The sequence below is a fragment of the Centropristis striata genome, chromosome 24, assembly GCF_030273125.1.
Source record: "Centropristis striata isolate RG_2023a ecotype Rhode Island chromosome 24, C.striata_1.0, whole genome shotgun sequence".
Taxonomy (NCBI): domain Eukaryota; kingdom Metazoa; phylum Chordata; class Actinopteri; order Perciformes; family Serranidae; genus Centropristis; species Centropristis striata.
In genome coordinates, this window is record NC_081540.1 from 17,144,716 (window position 1) to 17,162,883 (window position 18,168).

At 35.8% G+C, this 18,168-nt stretch overlaps 1 protein-coding gene across 2 annotated transcripts; it reads right to left on the minus strand.

Annotated features, from left to right (window-relative positions):
- Window positions 1–618: 618 nt before the first annotated feature.
- Window positions 619–17,731, minus strand: cars2 (cysteinyl-tRNA synthetase 2, mitochondrial). 2 transcript variants are annotated; one of them, XM_059328153.1, is made up of 15 exons: window positions 17,405–17,731; window positions 17,276–17,326; window positions 14,449–14,566; window positions 14,280–14,351; window positions 14,075–14,180; window positions 12,920–13,000; window positions 10,183–10,312; window positions 8,832–8,965; window positions 8,014–8,081; window positions 7,849–7,915; window positions 7,256–7,394; window positions 6,522–6,645; window positions 5,952–6,050; window positions 3,437–3,640; window positions 619–2,146 (listed from the first exon to the last, which is right to left on the minus strand). In XM_059328153.1, the coding sequence occupies exons 1-15, from the start codon at window positions 17,593–17,595 to the stop codon at window positions 2,072–2,074; spliced, it is 1,659 nt and encodes a 552-aa protein (XP_059184136.1). In that variant the 5' UTR covers window positions 17,596–17,731; the 3' UTR covers window positions 619–2,071. The 2 variants fall into 2 exon arrangements, with proteins under 2 accessions (XP_059184136.1, XP_059184137.1); XM_059328154.1 differs by lacking the exons at window positions 17,276–17,326; window positions 17,405–17,731 and adding an exon at window positions 15,579–15,656.
- Between the last annotated feature and the right edge of the window lie 437 nt (window positions 17,732–18,168).

An 18,168-nucleotide genomic window follows, 5' to 3' on the forward strand; every position in this document is an offset into this window, starting at 1 on the left:
AATCTATTAGAAACATTTTAATTTATTTTCTGACATTTTTAGACACTGTGAGCAACAAAATTCATTACCGTAACACATTTTTAAATAGAAATAAAATAATAAAAGTTTTCTCTTCTTCTTTGGCAAGCACTTAACTATGCTCAAGGGTAGCTGGTAGCACCAAAATATATTTTATTAAAATATACACATTTTAATGCAAACAATTTTATCATTACCGTAACATTTGATCATTTTTTCTCATCAATTTTCATTCAGATTGTTATTTGTTGTTAAAACCCATTATATTTGATTATATTTTGTTAAATTATACATTTTTAAACAAATGTATATTTATTTTTATAAAGTTTATTACATTTTTATTGTATATAAGTGTGGGGAAACCATGACATTTTTATCTGGATGCATTACAGTAATGTTTTTTATGAATCAAAAATATGTTCAAAAATATTATTTTAGCGCAAAACAATGAATTGTGCCTCATCATGGTTATGTTAATTCAAATAAAAGTGAAATATGTTTAGTTTAATAAAGTACGTCCTTATAATCTTCACAGACATAACTTAGACTGCCTTCATGAGAATCACTCATTTGTGCAATTAGATCATGTCAACCACAAAGTGACAAAAAAAGTTTTTATTCATACACACAAATAAGACACGATAATTTACTGCACTCGCTGGCCGTGGTTCTTGAACTGTAAATGTTTCTGAGAGGTAGAAGTGGAGGTTTTCCTGCAGGGAAATGTGACCGGCTTTGTTCATGTGGTGGAATTGGCAAAGAGCAGCAGACAATTTGTATTTTTGTACTAAAAGCAAAGAGATATCATGTCTTCTAATTTGACTGTGGTAGAATTTCCCAAAATGCAATTAAGCCCTATTAACCATTTTCTTTACTTTGTCAGCCCACAAAGAACAAAAGCTCCAGTAATGGGTGTGCAGACTGTGACTGAGACTTTCAGCCCTTTATTGAACAGAGAGCGCCATCTAGTGGGCTTGGAAAGTAAAAAATGGTTCACTGGCAAATCACTTCACTTTAAATGTAGTAGCATCTCATCTATAGGCTGAAATATGTGCCATCGGAAACTGAATTTGAATTATTTATATTTGAATTTGAATTGCTTAACTTGAATAATTGCATTAAAAACTAAATTTGAATCACATAATTTGAATTTATATTGTTCAATTTGAATCATTGCATCAAAAAACTGAATCGGAATTGTAATTTGAGATTGAATTGATTAGTTTGGAACTGAAACATTAAGTTCTCACAATTCAATTTCAATTTTCTGTGACGTACATCCGAGTAGTTAAGGCAGAGCAATCGAGCGCAGATACACAGAACGCATCTTCGGCCAATCAGCACATCCGGGTTTTTTTAGTAACATTTGTTGCCACCTGGTTGCCATAGCACCTCGTCGGCCAATCAGCAACTCCAGTGTTTTTTTGTTCTTTCTGTAACATTTGTTGCCACCCGGTTGCCATATCGCCACTTAGGCCAATCAGCACATCCATTTTCTGCGCTCGATTGCCCTGCCTCAACGACCCGGATGTACGTCGCAGAAAATTGAAATTGAATTGTGAGAACTTAATGTTTCAGTTCCAAACTAATAAATTCAATCAAATTACAATTCAGATTCAGTTTTTTGATGCAATGATTCAAATTGAACAATACAAATTCAAATTATGTGATTCAAATTCAATTCAAGTTAAGCAATTCGAATTCAAATATAAATAATTCAAATTCAGTGTCTGGTGACACATATTTCAGCCCATACTCATCCTTCACCATACATACCAAAAGGTGCATCATAAAAACAACTAATAATCAAAATATGTATTGCCCTGCTTCAATAGACAGATGTTATTCTATAATCTGCCTTCTGACTTCCCAAGCAATAAATATGAGTTCATCCACTGAAAACAGGCACATCAGGCATCTAACTTGAAGTTAGTTTGTTGTGTTCTGAAGTCAGGACGGTATGGTCTCTTGTTTTCATCAAGTCTTTCAGGTGATGTTATTAAATTGAGCCCACAAGCTTAAAACATAAAGAGAGTCAGAGGCAGAGCTGGTTTCAGCTGGATGAGTCGTCCTGGTCCGAACTCTGTTTCCCCTGAGTCAGCTCCCACGTAGAGGAGGCTCCTCTGTCCTGGAAAACAACAATACAGGTACATCTCAAACAATTAGAATATCATGAAAAAGTTCAATATTTTTTGTCAATCATTTCAGAAAGTGACACTCCTACATTATATAGATTCATTACACATAGAGTGAAATATTTCAAGCCTGTTTTTCTTGTAATTTTGATGATTCTGGCTTAGAGAGAATGAAAACACAAAAATCAGAAAATTAGAATATTACATAAGATCAATAAAAAAAGGATAATTTAAGCACAAATGTCAGGCTTCTGAAAAGTATCTTCATTTCTATACATCAGTACTTGGTTGGGCTCCTTTTGTGTGTTTTATCATTTCATTTTTTGTGTGCTTGTATGTGTTTTTTTTGTGTTTTTGTCATTTTTGTGTTTTTATGTGTTTTTTGTCATTTTGTGTGTGTTTTTATGTATTTTTTGTGTTTTTATTTGTGTTTTTTGTCAATTTTTGTTTGTTTTTTCATTTTTGTTTGTGTTTTTATGTGTGTTTTTGTCATTTTTTGTGTGTTTTTATGTATTTTTATTTGTGTTTTTGTCATTTTTTGTGTGTTTTTAATGTGGGATTTTATGTGTTTCTTGTTTAAAAAAATGTGTTGTGTGTTTTTTGTGTTTTCTTATGTGTGTTTTTTTTGTCATTTTTTGCGTGTTTTTTGTGTTATTTTTATGTGTTTTTTGTGTGTTTTTATGTGTATTATTGTCTTTTTTTGTGTGTTTAGAAAGAAATACAGGCTTGAAATATTTCACTCTATGTGTAACGAATCTATACACAGCAAAAAAGTGTGTCTAAAAACAAGATAAAAACACTAAATCTGAGGGAAATGATCTTGCTGCATGGACAGATAATTTCACTTGACAAGATTTCTTAAATTAAGATTATTAAATTTAGAAATAAGCGTGTTGAACGCTTAAAATAAGAAATTTACTCTTAAAACAAGATAAATTAAAGCTTCTAGCAGCGATGAACTGGCCCGAGCAGAGTGACCTGATGATTATTTGTTTCTTACCAAGATAAAAAAAACTTTAGATTTAGAAGTGTTAGATCATTTATCTTGTTTTAAGAGTTAATTTCTTATTTTTATCTGGTTTTTAGACACACCTTTTTTGCAGTGTATAATAAACAAGTTTCACTTTTTTGAAATAATCGACAAAAAATATTGAACTTTTTCACGATATTCACATTTTTTATGATGTACCTGTACATCAGTCCAATCTCCCTGTAAACTCAGAGGACATGCTGCACTTCTCCACAACTCACACTTAAAAATACCAGTTTTGAACCCATTATACCTTTATCAGGACACCCAAGGGTGCCAGGTCCTTTCTGATGGCGTCACAGGCTTTGAGGAGAGGAATCCTCTCTGGGTAAAGTCCAGGTTTGTTGCTCGGGCCGTCCTGACGAGCTAGTGCAAACGCTCGAACTTCACTTCTGAAGGTGGTGAGCTGCTCCACGACGGCCTCCACACTCACACGGCCAGCGACCGCCTCCGCCTCCTGGAACAATGTTTCTGATCATGTTAGAGAACAAGTCTGGCCAGATTATTATATTTTTCTTACTGAATCCCACATGCACCTAAAACAACAGTAGTTGTGTTTCCATGAACACATTTCTATGCATATATTGAAGATGTGCATAAGACGAGTTTGATGGAAACACCGAAATGTAATAAATAGGGCTGGGACTCGATTAAAAAAATTAATCTAATTAATTAGAGGCTTTGTAATTAATTAATCGAAATTAATCGCATTTTAATCGCATATAAATATTTGACCTGAGAACAGTGAGAAGTAATTTTTTTGCTTCTCAAACTTCTAAAAAATTTTTTAAACTTTTGGTCCATATTGCCCAGCCCTTCGCATAAGCATCCTTATTAAATCATAACCCATGAATGCATATATAAATATGAAATTATTCATTATCAAGCACTTATCTTACAGTATAAGTTCTATTGATTTATTTTGTCTTCCATAAGCCTCTACTACTTACATTAATTGTGTTATAATAATTGAAGTATGTACTTAGCTTTTACCATACATATGTATATATTTACATATATATTAGGTCCGGGACTCGATTAAAAAAATTAATCTAATTAATTAGAGGCTTTGTAATTAATTCATCAAAATTAATCGCATATAAATATTTGACCTGTGAGACCTTGACCTTGAACAGTGAGAAGTAATTTTTTTCACATGGATTTTTAGTAAACCATTGAATAATGACTGAATACATAAGCTTAAGCAACAAAAATATTGTGTATTTTTGTTCAAGTCCAACAGACCAGTGCAATTTTTGCCATTAAGTGTAGCAATAGCATATTTAGAAATATAGTACATTTCATAAATTCAGGTAGCCTATAGGTAGGTAGACCTTCTGTAAACTAGAATACTTTGGTTTTTTAAGTAAAACACAATCCACGCTAGCTACTACACTAGCCGCTAGCTGCTATATGTTTTGCATTGTGGTGATACTTGAAGCTGGATGTGCTGCGGTGATATGTGAATTCTTTGTTGCATAGCAACACAACCATGCTCTTATCGACGCTTCCATCTGTTCGTTTTTTGTAACTAAATGTCCCATCATCCACGGGGCCAACCAAAGCGTCTCATCAGCTTCTTCCTTCATGTTCACTGTGGTTTGTTGTTGTCTGAACTCATGAACGCTAGTTGGTGCTCCAGTATAATCGGTCCGCCTGAAACTCATCCAGGGAGAAACGTTCCGCGGTGCAAAAATAAGTGCGATTAAAATGTGTCAATTAAGATTAATTAATTATACAAAAATGAACACGTTAAGAAAATTGATGCGTTAAAGTCCTGGCCCTTGTAATAAAAGTTTTGACGCTTGCTTGAGGTGGTTTTTGTCTTTTTGAAAAACAGGTAATGCTAAACAGGAGATGGAAAATAATTTTTCAAAATAAGTTCTGACATAGTGAAACATTTAAGTCAAATTTTGTTGCATTAAAGAAAATGCAATTAGGAACGTTTCCATCAACTGATGCATTAAAGTACTTTAATAATAATATTTTACTTATATAGCGCTATACACAATGCATTAAAACAAATAGATACAACGTTTCCATCAACTGGAAGCTGCAGTAACGTACTTTGGTCAGAAGATGGCAGTGTAATGTATTGTTAGTAAACAGTTAGAAGAAGAAGAGAGAAAATTGCTAATCAGACAACTTTGGCCACCCACGAGAGAAAATGGAGAGAAGTCTGCAGGAGTTGGATTCAATTGGGCAACTTATATTTCAGAGGAAACAGCTGAGTCGACAGTTTAATGTTCATTACGTCACAACTTATTCGCAAAAAGCGTTTTCATCTAAAAAGACAAAAACCAACTCAAGCGAGCGTAAAAACCTTTAGCCGCATTTTGTAAAGTTTTATAGAATTCTGGCGGGAGAGTCTTCAGAATGTGCATATAAATTTGTTGATGGAACCACAAATACTGATCAGCTGTTTCCAAAAGAAGTAGAAGAAGAAGCATTACATACATTTTTCTCTCTTGGGTGGCCAAAGTTGTCACATTAGCAACCTCTATTTTGCTGTTGTTTTTTGTCTCTCATGCAACTCAGAGATTTGTTAATTTGCACTAAACCAGTTGATGGAAACGTCCCGAATTCACACTTTATTTCATGCAACATTTCAGATTTTCGCTTCAAATTGACTTGGACTTTAATGGAAACACGACTAGTGACTCTATATTCTTACAAGTATTGTGTGTTTTATATGCTGCTAGATGATGATGACCTCAGAAAGAGAAAATAAATCTCCAATTGTAGAAACGTTGTAAATGAGCTCTGACCTCACTGTGCAGCAGATCGATCCCAAACACATCCAAGATTTCTCTGATGTAGCTGACCATCGCTCCAAATACTGCAGGGCTCCGGGCTGTTCCCTCACACTGAGGACACACACACACACACACACACACACACACACACACACGATTATAATGACCTCATAGTTTCTCAGGACAAGGATTACATTTTTGTTCCACTACTGGTGAGGAACAACACTACAGGACTGTAACTTTAATCTGTTTATGATGTTTCAGAGGAGTGAGATTTAAACACTTGGGACTTGATAATCAAGCGTTAGAGTGGTTCTCTAGTTATCTGGAACATAGACTACAGTTTGTTGCATATAAGGGAGTAAATTCCCCACCCCTTGTGACCAAACGTGGTGTCCCCCAGGGATCAATCCTGGGGCCATTATTGTTCCTTATATACTATATTAATGAAGCCTGACATTTGTCTTTAAAATATGCTTTTTTTTATTGATCTTATGTAATATTCAAATTTTCTGAGACACTGAGTTTTGTGTTTTCATTATCTCTAAGACAGAATCATCAAAATTTGAGTCAGATTTCTACCTTTGAAACAGGCTGGAGTTGGCGGTTTCCATGAAAAACCAGATTCATCACAGCATTGATGGCTCTATGGGTCTCAAAATCATCTGCCAGTGCTTTCATCACGCTGGATTTAGTCTCAGCCAACCTGAAACACAACACAACTAAAATGAAGAAGAAATAATCATCTCACACTTCTATTATTCTTGAACGGAAAGGTGGAAAGTCATGTACGGAAGGTCCAGTTTTTAGGTACATTTCTTTCAACTTTACTTTCACAAAAGTGAAGAAGTGTGTTTAGATGGTCATATATGAGCTAATATAACCAGTAACTGTAAAGACACTTTTGGCAGGATGTTTTAAGGCAGATACTAATTTCTTTGGTACTTTAACTTAGGTAACATTTTGAATAGCTACACTTGTAACACCCTGGCACCAGTCAACCAAGGCGTCCCACAAAGCTCTGTGTTTGGCCCCCTTCTTTTTACTAGAGGTGGGGGGAAACAAAAATAAGCAATATTTTTGTTGCTTAAGCTTATATATTCAGTCATTATTCAATGGTATACTAAAAATCCATGTGAAAAAACTACTTCTCACTGTTCTCAGGTCAAATATTTATATGCGATTAAAATGCGATTAATTTCGATTAATTAATTACAAAGCCTCTAATTAATTAGATTCATTTTTTAATCGAGTCCGGCCCTACTATTAACATGAACAGTTGATGTTATAATTTGTAGTTAAGGCTGATACTGTACCTCTCCCAGAGAACAGCTTCCTGTACGGGGGAACACATCAGCTGACCCTTCATGTAGGCCTGAGCATCGTGCATGAAGGTGTAGACGCTTTGTAAAGAGGTCCGAGCCACCAACATGCTGTTGTCACTGTAATCTATAGCTGTAGAGACATGTTACGCTCATTACATTCAACTGCATTCATTGCATGATACCTGAAGAAAAACATCTGTAAAATAATTAATATATTATTTGTACATTATGTAGTTAGAAGCAGTTTCAAATATATATATATATATATATATATAGATTTAATTAGGAAACCAAAACTTGCATAAAATAAATAATAATAATTACATTTAATAATTAAATCAAAAAATCATTAAAATAACAAAAATAAAAAACATTTATAATAAATTGTGACAATTATTTTTTTAGTTTTTTTTTAACTATTAATACGTTTACTTGTTTTTATATGACAAAATGTATTTTTCAATAATTTAATAATTTATTAATTTAATTAGCAAACCAATGTGTTCATTAATTAAAATGCATTCATTCATGAATAAAATTAAATAATTAAATTTAGAAAAATCCTAAAAAAGGTATTTTCTCACCTGATCTGTATTTAGACAAAAGACAAAACATCCGGAATTCATTGGCAGAGTACGACTTGAGGAAATCCTAGTGGAGGACAAAAAAGGACAAACTGCAATACATAACTTGTAATATACAGGGAATTATTTACTCAGGAAGTGATTAATTATTATTGATAAGTTTACCTTGATGGTGATAAAGTTCTTTAATGATTTAGACATTTTTTCCGTGCTGCCTTTTAGGTGCAAGTGCCCTAAAAACAGATAAAAAATTAGACAGTGATACTTATTTAGTGGCGCTTAACACACAGAATACCAGTTTTAGACTTGCTGTGATTCTGTCAAAATAAAAGCATTGTATGTAAAATATACAGCGGATTCAGTAAAAACACATGATGAATTAGGGCTGGGCAATATGGACCAAAAGTCATATCCTGTTATATTTAGGCTAAATATTGATATACAATATATATCCTGATATTTTTATCCTAAAGTGAGAGCAAATGTTCAGTCAAGGTCAAATATGAGATGTCACAAGTCGTTTTATTGAAACCGTTTATTTAAGTGAACATAAATACTGTATATCAACAGGAAAACCTTTTTTTTAATTTGATTTAATTTTTTAAAATCAAAGCTCCCTAAAATGTACATTTAAATAAAAAATATCTTAAATAAAAATAGCCTATTAAAAATAGGCCACTCGCTTTCTAAAAAAAATATATTTGAGAAAAGAATAACGAACATTACAAAAGAACTAAATATGACAAAACCCTAGTAAGGGCAGCATTCATATATAAAAGAAAGAAAATTGAACTATATTGATATATACGATATGATCTAATTCCATATCACATTTTAAAAATATATCGATATATCTTTTATGTCCCCCAGCCCTACAATGAATTACTTAATGATGGCGACTTGAGCCAAGTCAACCCTATAATATGGGTGGTATATTTAGATGCTGATTATATTTTAAAGGCAGATGTAAATGAGTCTTTTACCTGAGTGGAGGAAGTAGTTTGCCCACTGATGACACTGGTGATAGGCTTCACTCTGAGCCACCTCGTTCTCATGGTGAGGGAAGGCCAGGTCGATGCCTCCAGAGTGGATGTCCAGCTGACTCCCAAACACGGAGCTGAGTCCACCACAGAGACCACACACAGTCTGAACATCAGGCAGTATCATTACTAACAATCTACACATTATTACCACCATTCAGGGATAAAATACTCAAGTCCTGGACAGTCCGGACAATTTCTTAATTTTAATGTCTTTTCAGTTTCTGTGGATTTTGGAACCACTGGTTGATTTTGGAAGAACTAAATAAACTCCCTGACAGTGTGTCATTATTTTTAATGTCAACCTTTCTGTTTCTAGCTCTTTGCAGGTGGCAGAATGGAGGAATCGAGTCAATCTTGGAACTCGGCTCAGACTCTTCTTGCTGACTCACACTTCATCACTGGGGACTTGGACTCAAGACTCAAACTCAGGTATTGATGACTTGACTCAGACTCTTCTTGGTGGACTCTGACTTGATCACTGGGGACTCTGGACTTAGACTTGAACTCAGGTAATGATGGCTTGACTCAGACTTGAATCAGGCTCTACTTTAGTAACTCAGACTTGGACTCTGGGGACTCTGGACTTAAGACTAAAACTCAGGTATTGATGACTTGAGTGTGGCTCTTCTTGGTGACCAAGACTTGGACTCTGACTTGATCACTTGGGACTTGGACTTGAACTCAGGTATTGATGGCTTGACTCTGACTCTTCTTGGTGGACTCGGACCTGAACACTGGGGTACTGGACTTGGACTCAAACTCAGGTACTGATGACTTGACTCTGACTCTTCTTGGTGACTCTTACTTGATCACTGGGGACTTGGGACTTGGACTCCCTTATTGATGACTTGATTCTGACCCTTCTTGGTGGATTCGGATTTGATCACTGGGGACTTGGGACTTGGACTTGAACTTAGGTATTAATGACTTGACTCGGACTCTCCTTGGTGACTCAAACTTGGATTGTGACTTGATCACTGGGGACTTGGGACTTGAAATCAGGTATTAATGACTTGACTCTGACTCTTCTTGGTGGACTCGGACTTGATCACTGGGGTTCTGGACTTAGACTTGAACTCAGTTATTGATGACTTGACTCAGACTTGAATCAGGCTCTACTTTAGTGGCTCAGACTTGGACTCAATCCATATTGTTGAAATATTTTAAAAATCCTGTTCAAACTGTAATTAAATAATTCGTTGTTAACCTGATGCTCATTCTATTATAATGTTGGCCACAAAGAGCTAACCAGGTGCAGCGTACAGAGCAGAAGAAGGTTGTGAATCCAAACCTGGCGATAGTGGAACATTCAATATGCCAGCCGGGTCTCCCTCGGCCCCACGGAGACTCCCAGTATGGCTCCTGGGGTTTGGCCCGCTTCCAAAGAGAAAAATCCCTCGAGTCCCGTTTATTCCCGACGCCTGGAGGACAGCACAGTTTGTTGTCAATTAGTAAACCAAGCAATCATCACAGTATGCATAAAAAGTGTTAAAATAATTGATTATTTTCTATATTTGTAAATGATTTTATGCTTTATTTCTGCTTCTCTGTTGTTTGACTTCCTGGTGTCTGTCCCTGTGTCTGTCTCTGTTGTCTGACTCTGTGTCTGTCTCTGTGCATGACTATCAGGTCAGCCTTGACAATGTCTATCTCTATGCATTTATATTAATCAGGTAATATGATTTTGATACATTGATTGTGTTTGTGTGTTAATATTGATGTAGAAAACTATGATTACTTTAATTACATATATTCCATTTGCTTAAACTAATTAAGATTCTATAATCACAAAAAATAGTACTGTCTGTCTTATATTTTTTAAACTTTAAAAGAACATGTAGATATTGAAGAATAGTTGGGCTCTTGTTATATTTCTGTAGAACATAATAAGGCAGTATGTTCGTCATAACAAGTTTGTTAGCAGGTCACATGGCCTTGTCCTGGGCAGCATTGATTGTGTTGCCCAGGTGGCCTGACGTGTGACGGTATGAAAGAAGACTGGCGAATCAACGGAGGGGGAAGGCGGCACTTCCTGGAAGAAATCTACCTTCATGATATAATTAAACTATGTTAGTGTGGAACTGGGGTTTTTTGCAGGGGAGAGACGAGGTTTTCAGACTTCATGACCTGAAACCTGTGTGTATCAGGGACAGTTAAACTGATTCCTAAAGTGAATCCCAGAGCTCTGTAATTCACATTTCTTGACGTATTGTAATAAAACTATGTTAAACTGAGAACTCGGACGTCTCCAGCTCATCCTTTCCCCATCAAAGACTGCGCAGAAATAATTGGTGAGGTATTTTCCTGTTGGTGTCAGATAATTCAATTTTCAAGGTTTACTCATGCAAATTTTCTAACAAAAGCCATATTTCATTATTTCATATTGTAGAATTTACTGTTTGATTGAACTATTTTCACAAGAGGGGCCTAACGCTGCGTACGCACAAAAACATTGCTTACGCAGTTTTTCCTGTATACACCCCAAGTATGAAAAGTGAACTTGCAGTGAGAATGTTTGGTGACACCGCAACCTTTTGTTTGGCAGAAACTTCTGTCTTTTATGCTGTATTTAAAATGTGTTTCATATCTTAACTCAAACTACACACTAGCTGTGTTAACAGTTTATAGCTCTCAAAAAATGGAGGAAAATGCCGTTTTCCTTGCCGTTTTTTTCAATAACCCGTTCTAAATATGAGGGGCTAGAGGATTTTTATCATCTATTATGATATTTTAGATTTCACCTGCGTACTGCTGCTTACTTGTGCTATAATAGTATGTTGAAGTCTGTATGTTTTTTAAGATTGTATATTTTCTTAAGTCTATATATTTTACTATTTCCACTATTTTATATACATATACAGAAATTCCCTCCAGGATCAATAAAGTATTTCTGATTCTGATTAATATGGAGCGCGCAAATTTTTGACAGATAACCTGCCTTGTACTTGCATGTATTATAATAAATGTTATTGCTAGTCATTGACATATTGCAGACTGTGAAAAAAATACCATATAGTAAACAGAAAACAATATTTTTTTGTCTTTTGTTTTATAATAATAAACAGTGGCATTATGTAAACAAAACAATATTTAAGTGATTAAAATGAATTAATACTTGTTAGTTATGATTGGGATTGTGGAAAATAATATAAAACATAAAGTATTTGTTTAGAAGTTTTTTCTTTACATTTTTTAAATTATAAAATATGTATTATGCATACGGCTGGGCGATATATCGGTATAAAAATATATTGATATATTTTTAAATGTGATATAGAATTAGACCATATTGGATATATCGATATAGTTAAAAAAATTATTTCTTTATATATAAATGCTGTCCTTACTAGGGTTTGTCATATTCAGTTTTTTTGTAATGTTCGTTATTCTTTTCTCATATAAATATATTTATTTCAGAAAAAGATTGGCCTATTTTATTTCATAGGCTAATTTTATATATATAAAAAAACATTTTATTTAAATGTGCACTTTATGGAGCTTTGATTTAAATAAAAAAAAAAAGGTACTCCTGTTGTTATACAGTATTTATGTTCACTTGAATAAACGGTTTCAATAAAACTACTTGTGACATGTCATATTTGACTTTGACTGAACATTTGCTCTCACTTTGAGATAAAAATATCAGGATATATATATCGTATATCAATATTCAATATCAATATATCGGGATATGACTTTTGGTCCATATCGCCCAGCCCTAATTATGCATCAAAATTAATGCTGTTGCTGTTCACTGATATATCCAGATTTTTTTTTTTTTCATAGAATACAGCAGCTGCATTTGTACGTTGCATTTATGGCAGTTCTTGACACGACCACTTTCCTCCTCTAAGATGAATCAGAGCAACTTCTTTACAGTGAGGCACAAGAGTTAAAAAGAGGGAAAATAATCACATTCAGGCTATTGGATGAACTGATAGAGACCATGGGGAAGTAGCACACCTGGTGGGAAGAAATAATAATATAATATAATCTACCTAAAAGACAGCAGTAACAGAAACACTGACCTTCTTCTCCCTGAGGATCCACAGCTCCCATAAACTTGCCGTACCGATCACCGATGGACCGGACGTCAAAATACACATCACCTGAAACCATCAGCAGCATTTCACAGGTGTTCACTCAGGTATTGTGGAGAAGCAGCAATTATTACACATGACTTAGGGCTGCACGATTATGACCAAAATGATAATCACGATTATTTTGATCAATATTGTAATCACGATTATTAATCACGACTATTCATCATGTTAGGGAAAACATCTGTATTTGTATTGCACTACTTTTAAACAAACAATAGGAACAGTTTTTAGTGTCTGGTGCTTGTTGTAAACAAACAGAGATCGCTAAGTGAACACCGGCTCGTTAAGAAGAGCTTCCGGCCCCCGCGGCTCGTTAAGAAGAGTAAGAACGAGTCTCCAAAAGTCTCCAATAACACCAGAAAAAGTTGCTGGATTTGTCGCCAGTCGCTTTTTTGAAAGATAGTCGCTAAGGGGGTCTGAAAAGTCGCTAAAAATAGCGCCAACCAGGATTTTTTCAGGGCGGGTTAACATCCCCTCCGGCTCTGTAGCTGAGAAAGACTGCTGCAGGAGGACTGTGCCACTTCGACTCGTTCTCACTGGGGATTTCCACCGCCTACGGACGGCCGCGTGTATCAGGCTGGCTTGCTACACTGCCGTTACGCGCCCAGTGGGAATTGACGCTGGGTAGAGGACGGAGCAAAACCGCGGCGCAGCCGTTCCGCTGTTAAAAGTCGCTGAATTTGTCGCCAGTCATTTTTTTGAAAAATAGTCGCTAAAGCGGTAAGTAAAATCGCTAAATATAGCAGCAAAGTAGCTAAGTTGGCAACACTGCTTCATCGGCTTTTCCAAATGGCATGTGTTGTTGTGGCGTCGAGTACTACGTCACATCCTGCTTAGCGTTCTATCCAATCAGCAACCAGGCTTTTTTTCAGGGGAGAAATACGGCCCCGCCCCCTGGTGGTTGGTGGACTACTGGTGTAGAAAGTGCTTGATTAGATCTGCAGGAGAGACGCATTTTAAAATGGAAATATCGCCGACGATCAGGTTAATTTAATCGTGGCGGCCGAAATCGTGATCACGATTAAAATTTGACTAATTGTGCAGCTCTAATATAACTATCAACAATTGTGACGTAATCACCTTCTTTGGTGGCGTATGCGTGTCCATTCTTGATGATCCCATCAATAAACGCGACAATATGATGCACGTTCTCAGTGACTCTCATATACACTGCAGGAGGAATCACCTCAAAAACACAGACAGAAGAAAAAGTTTATAGATAAACACACATCCTAGCAGTAAGAGTCAAAGGGGATTAACCCCATACTGAGAGCTGATCACACACCTTTAATGACAGCATGTCCCTCTTGAATTCATCCTCATACAGCGAGGCGATGACACTTGGGGAAACATTTTCCTAGAAAACAGGAGAAGCAAACTTTCTGAATTAACATGCTTTGAACAAAGCTAATTAAAAAGCATCATAAGCAACACTGATTTAAACACACACTCACCTCCAAACCTCTGTTGATTATTTTGTCATCTATGTCAGTGATGACCATGGCACGGACCACGGTGACTCCAAACAGCCGGGACAGAATCCTCTCCAGGATATCAAACCTGACGTAGGAGCTGGGACAGGACATCGGAAGAATAAAGTTATTTTTTGCATAAAAAAGGGTCCATCTGCAGTCTTGCACGCTACATGACAAAAAATACAACCAAACTGTAACTCAGTTACTTTAGTTACACCCCTTTATCATGGAACAATCTGCACTTGAAACTGTCTGAACCAAGATTATAATAGTTTTGGATTTTTCATTAGTTTTGGTTTTAATTTCGTTGTCAATTTTTGTTTTCAAATGCAGTTAGTTTGAATCAGTTTTTAGAGTGAGTTTGCTAGTTTTAATTCATTTTTATTTTTTGGAAAATGCTTAGTTTTAGTTTAGTTTTTATCAGTTTTAGTGTTAGTTCTAGTTTTTTTGTAATGGGGTATTTGTTGGGTACGAGATTCAATAAGGTCACAATAAATGTTGCCTTTATTTCCTTTGTCTGATCCATCTCAGCTCCAATACGTTTATTAAGTCATAAAACCAGATAGATGAAATAGATTTCATACCAATCAAAAAGGTTTACGTATGAAAAAAGTTGACAAAGACGAAAACGAAGGACATTTTCACTATAATTTTAGTTAGTTTTGCAACCACAAAATACAGTTTCAGTTAGTTATCGTTTTTTTAAAAGCTCTCATTTTTATTTTTATTTCACTTAACGAAAATGTTTTTTCAATTCTAGTTTTCGTTATTTCGTTAGTTTTCGTTAACTATAATAATCTTGATCTAGACCATGGGCTCAGCACCCCTTAAATTTGGAATAAATGTTGTTATTCGAAATTTTTTGTTCGTCTTTGACAAACTTAAATGATGTCCAAAACAAACTCTGTAGTTTGTGGTTTAAACGTATATGTTAAGGATGAAAATGAAAACACCCCCGCTTAGCAAATGGTATCATCCTCCTCTCACCCGCTCCCTCTGCACCGCTTCGCTGGCAGCGCAACACACGCAGAGTGAGAATCCTTTAGTTGTAGTGTTGTGAATCAACTAAGTAAGTTGCCCCAAAGCTCTGTCTCATACTTTTCTTTTACCTGGAGTTGCTCCGATTCTGATACCATATCGGCGAGTACTGGAGTCCAGGCACCGTTTTCCAATTAGTTCGGTTAGCCCGGTTAGCTTCGTTAGCGCCATTAGCGCATCTACAGTCAAACTGGAGCAGTCTGTTTATTAACAAAAGGAGCAGCGCGATAAATTAACTGCGTACATGTGAAGTGTGTACTTGTGTCTCCGTTGTAAAAGTTTATCGTTACTTTAGAAACAAATTTTAACAATCGTGAGTCACGTAAATTTGATGTCACGCGCGTCTTTTTCTGGTCCGTCGTCATGGAAACATGACTCCCTGTCAGTGCTGCGGCATTAGGACCAGAGTGAAAACAAACGGCATAATCACTGTATAATACCAGATGTGTTTTTAAATGAATTGGTATTTATTCCTAATTTATATATATATTTTTTTTTAAGATTATTTTTTTTAGGCATTTTTATGCTTTTATTGAAAGTGACAGAGTGAAAGGGGGTGACAGAGGGGAAGACATGCGGCCAGACTCGAACCCGGCTCCGCCGCAGCAAGGCCTCAGCCTACATGGCAAGCGCTCCACCAGTGTGAGCCACCGGGACGCCCCATTCCTAATTTATATTTGATATTTTTCAGTTGTGTATTACTGTTAAAGTAGACAATAAAAAGTATTTAAATGTTTTTCTTTGCTGTATTTATTCATTTTTTAGAGAGGATTTAACCTGTACCAGACTTTGCAACAATAATAATCACATTACATTCATGCAGGTGTAGTAGTATATATGCCACACACACACACACACACACACACACACACACACACACTAGATCTATATATGTAGGCTATTTATAACACATATGTATGAGATTGGTATGGTATGAGATGTGTGAAAGATAACTCCTAGCGTATCTGTGTGTGTGTGTGTGTGTGTGTGTGTGTGTGTGTGTGTGGACATACGACAGTTCTTTAAAAGGGACAGTCCATAATGATCAGATCCCTAATGGTCTTGTTTTGTTTTTGTTCTGAAAAGTGTTAAGCTAAAGTAACAGATAATTTAAACCAGCTCTCTGCATGTTGTATTAAATTACTTATGTAGGAAATGGTCTGCTACAATATATGTGTGTATGATTGTCAGTGCCAAGGGAAAGAGGCAAAGATGGAGAAAGGGAGAGCATGCAGGAAGAACCAGGTGAAAAACAACAACAATAAATTGATATATAGTGGATAATAACAACTCATACTCCTATACTAATTAATTGGCAATACGTGAATTTTGTTGTCCAAGTAGCTGTTACTTTGTTCAGTGACAATAAAGTTCAATCTAATCGAATCTAAAGGTGGCAGTGGGGCTCAATGGGTGCTCAGCACCCCTAAAACTCTGACCCTAGAATCGCCCCTGGTCTAGACTATTAATTTATTATATTACCAGAAAACATAACGTCATAGGAATAGAGGACTTTGGCCATAGATAAAGAAAATAAGATCTATAATGGCAAACATTTGTGGTGGATGGTATTAGCAAAAGCTTAATGTATACAGGAAAGAAGTCACTTTTAATGTATATTAAGGATTTTAAACAGAAAGTAAAATCAGTGGTGGAAGAAGTATGTAATAACACCACCCTGTGAAATTACTCCACTACAAGTAAAAGTCCTGCATTCAAAACTTAGTATGTGAGTAAAAGTATGTAAAGGTAATAAAATGTTTATTACCATGCATGACCCAGGTGGGCATGATCGTACACGGTGGGTCCACAGCAGTACCTGAAACACAGTAACACGTTAATATGTCATCATGCATACTGTATATATTCATATATCTATTATGAGGATGTTCAGTACCAGGTGGCTACTCCCTCTCTGGCCAGGATCAGAGGCTCTTTCTGTTTGGTCAGGCTGTTGAACGTTTCCACCCCGGTATCGAACCCGGTGGGTCTGACCCAGGTCTTCCCGGAGACCCTGCTACAGCTGGACCGGACCGTGTGGAGGACCTTTGGTCCCCAGAGCACCGAGCTCGCTGCTCTCCTCCACATGGTGAAGCTCTCTGTATGGAGCAGCAGCCTAGATACTCCACCCGATCATTGAAACAGCAGCCCGCTGCCCGGTACACTCCTAATTTAATACTTTAAATCACCACTGATGTTACTGACACTGTTTCCATGATATATGTCAACTCCACACTTCTCGCGAGAACAGGCTTAGAGATGTGATGGTAGCGAACGAGCCGGTTCAAAGGTTCGGTTCTTTTAAGTGAATGATGGGAGTGGACTTATACATATAATTACTTCATTTTAAAAAACATCAAATTAATTTTTTTTAGTTTTTCTACATTTACACATTTCGTCAATATTGAGCAGAACATATTCTAAGTACAACCATTTTTTTCTAAAGTTTTGACAAATTATGTAAAATTTGTTATATACCATAGTGTTGCAATGTAAACATGGATTGTATTTTTTTTCTCATTTCAGTTCACATTTATTTTCCTGTATATAATCAGATTTTTATGGGGAAATAAAATACTGGTTACACCAACTGTGTGTGTGTGTGTGTGTATATATATATATATATATATATATATATATATATATATACACACACACACA

Bases quoted from the DNA above. Each gene is read 5' to 3' on its own strand.
- cars2 (XM_059328153.1), bottom strand. From the start codon at position 17,595: ATGTGGAGGAGAGCAGCGAGCTCGGTGCTCTGGGGACCAAAGGTCCTC. The intron at 7,916-8,013 runs GTAAACTTATCA...GTCCTCCACTAG, and splicing joins AGAACTTTATCACCATCAAG to GATTTCCTCAAGTCGTACTC. The intron at 2,147-3,436 runs GTATAATGGGTT...GTTGTTTTCCAG, and splicing joins CCTTGGGTGTCCTGATAAAG to GACAGAGGAGCCTCCTCTAC.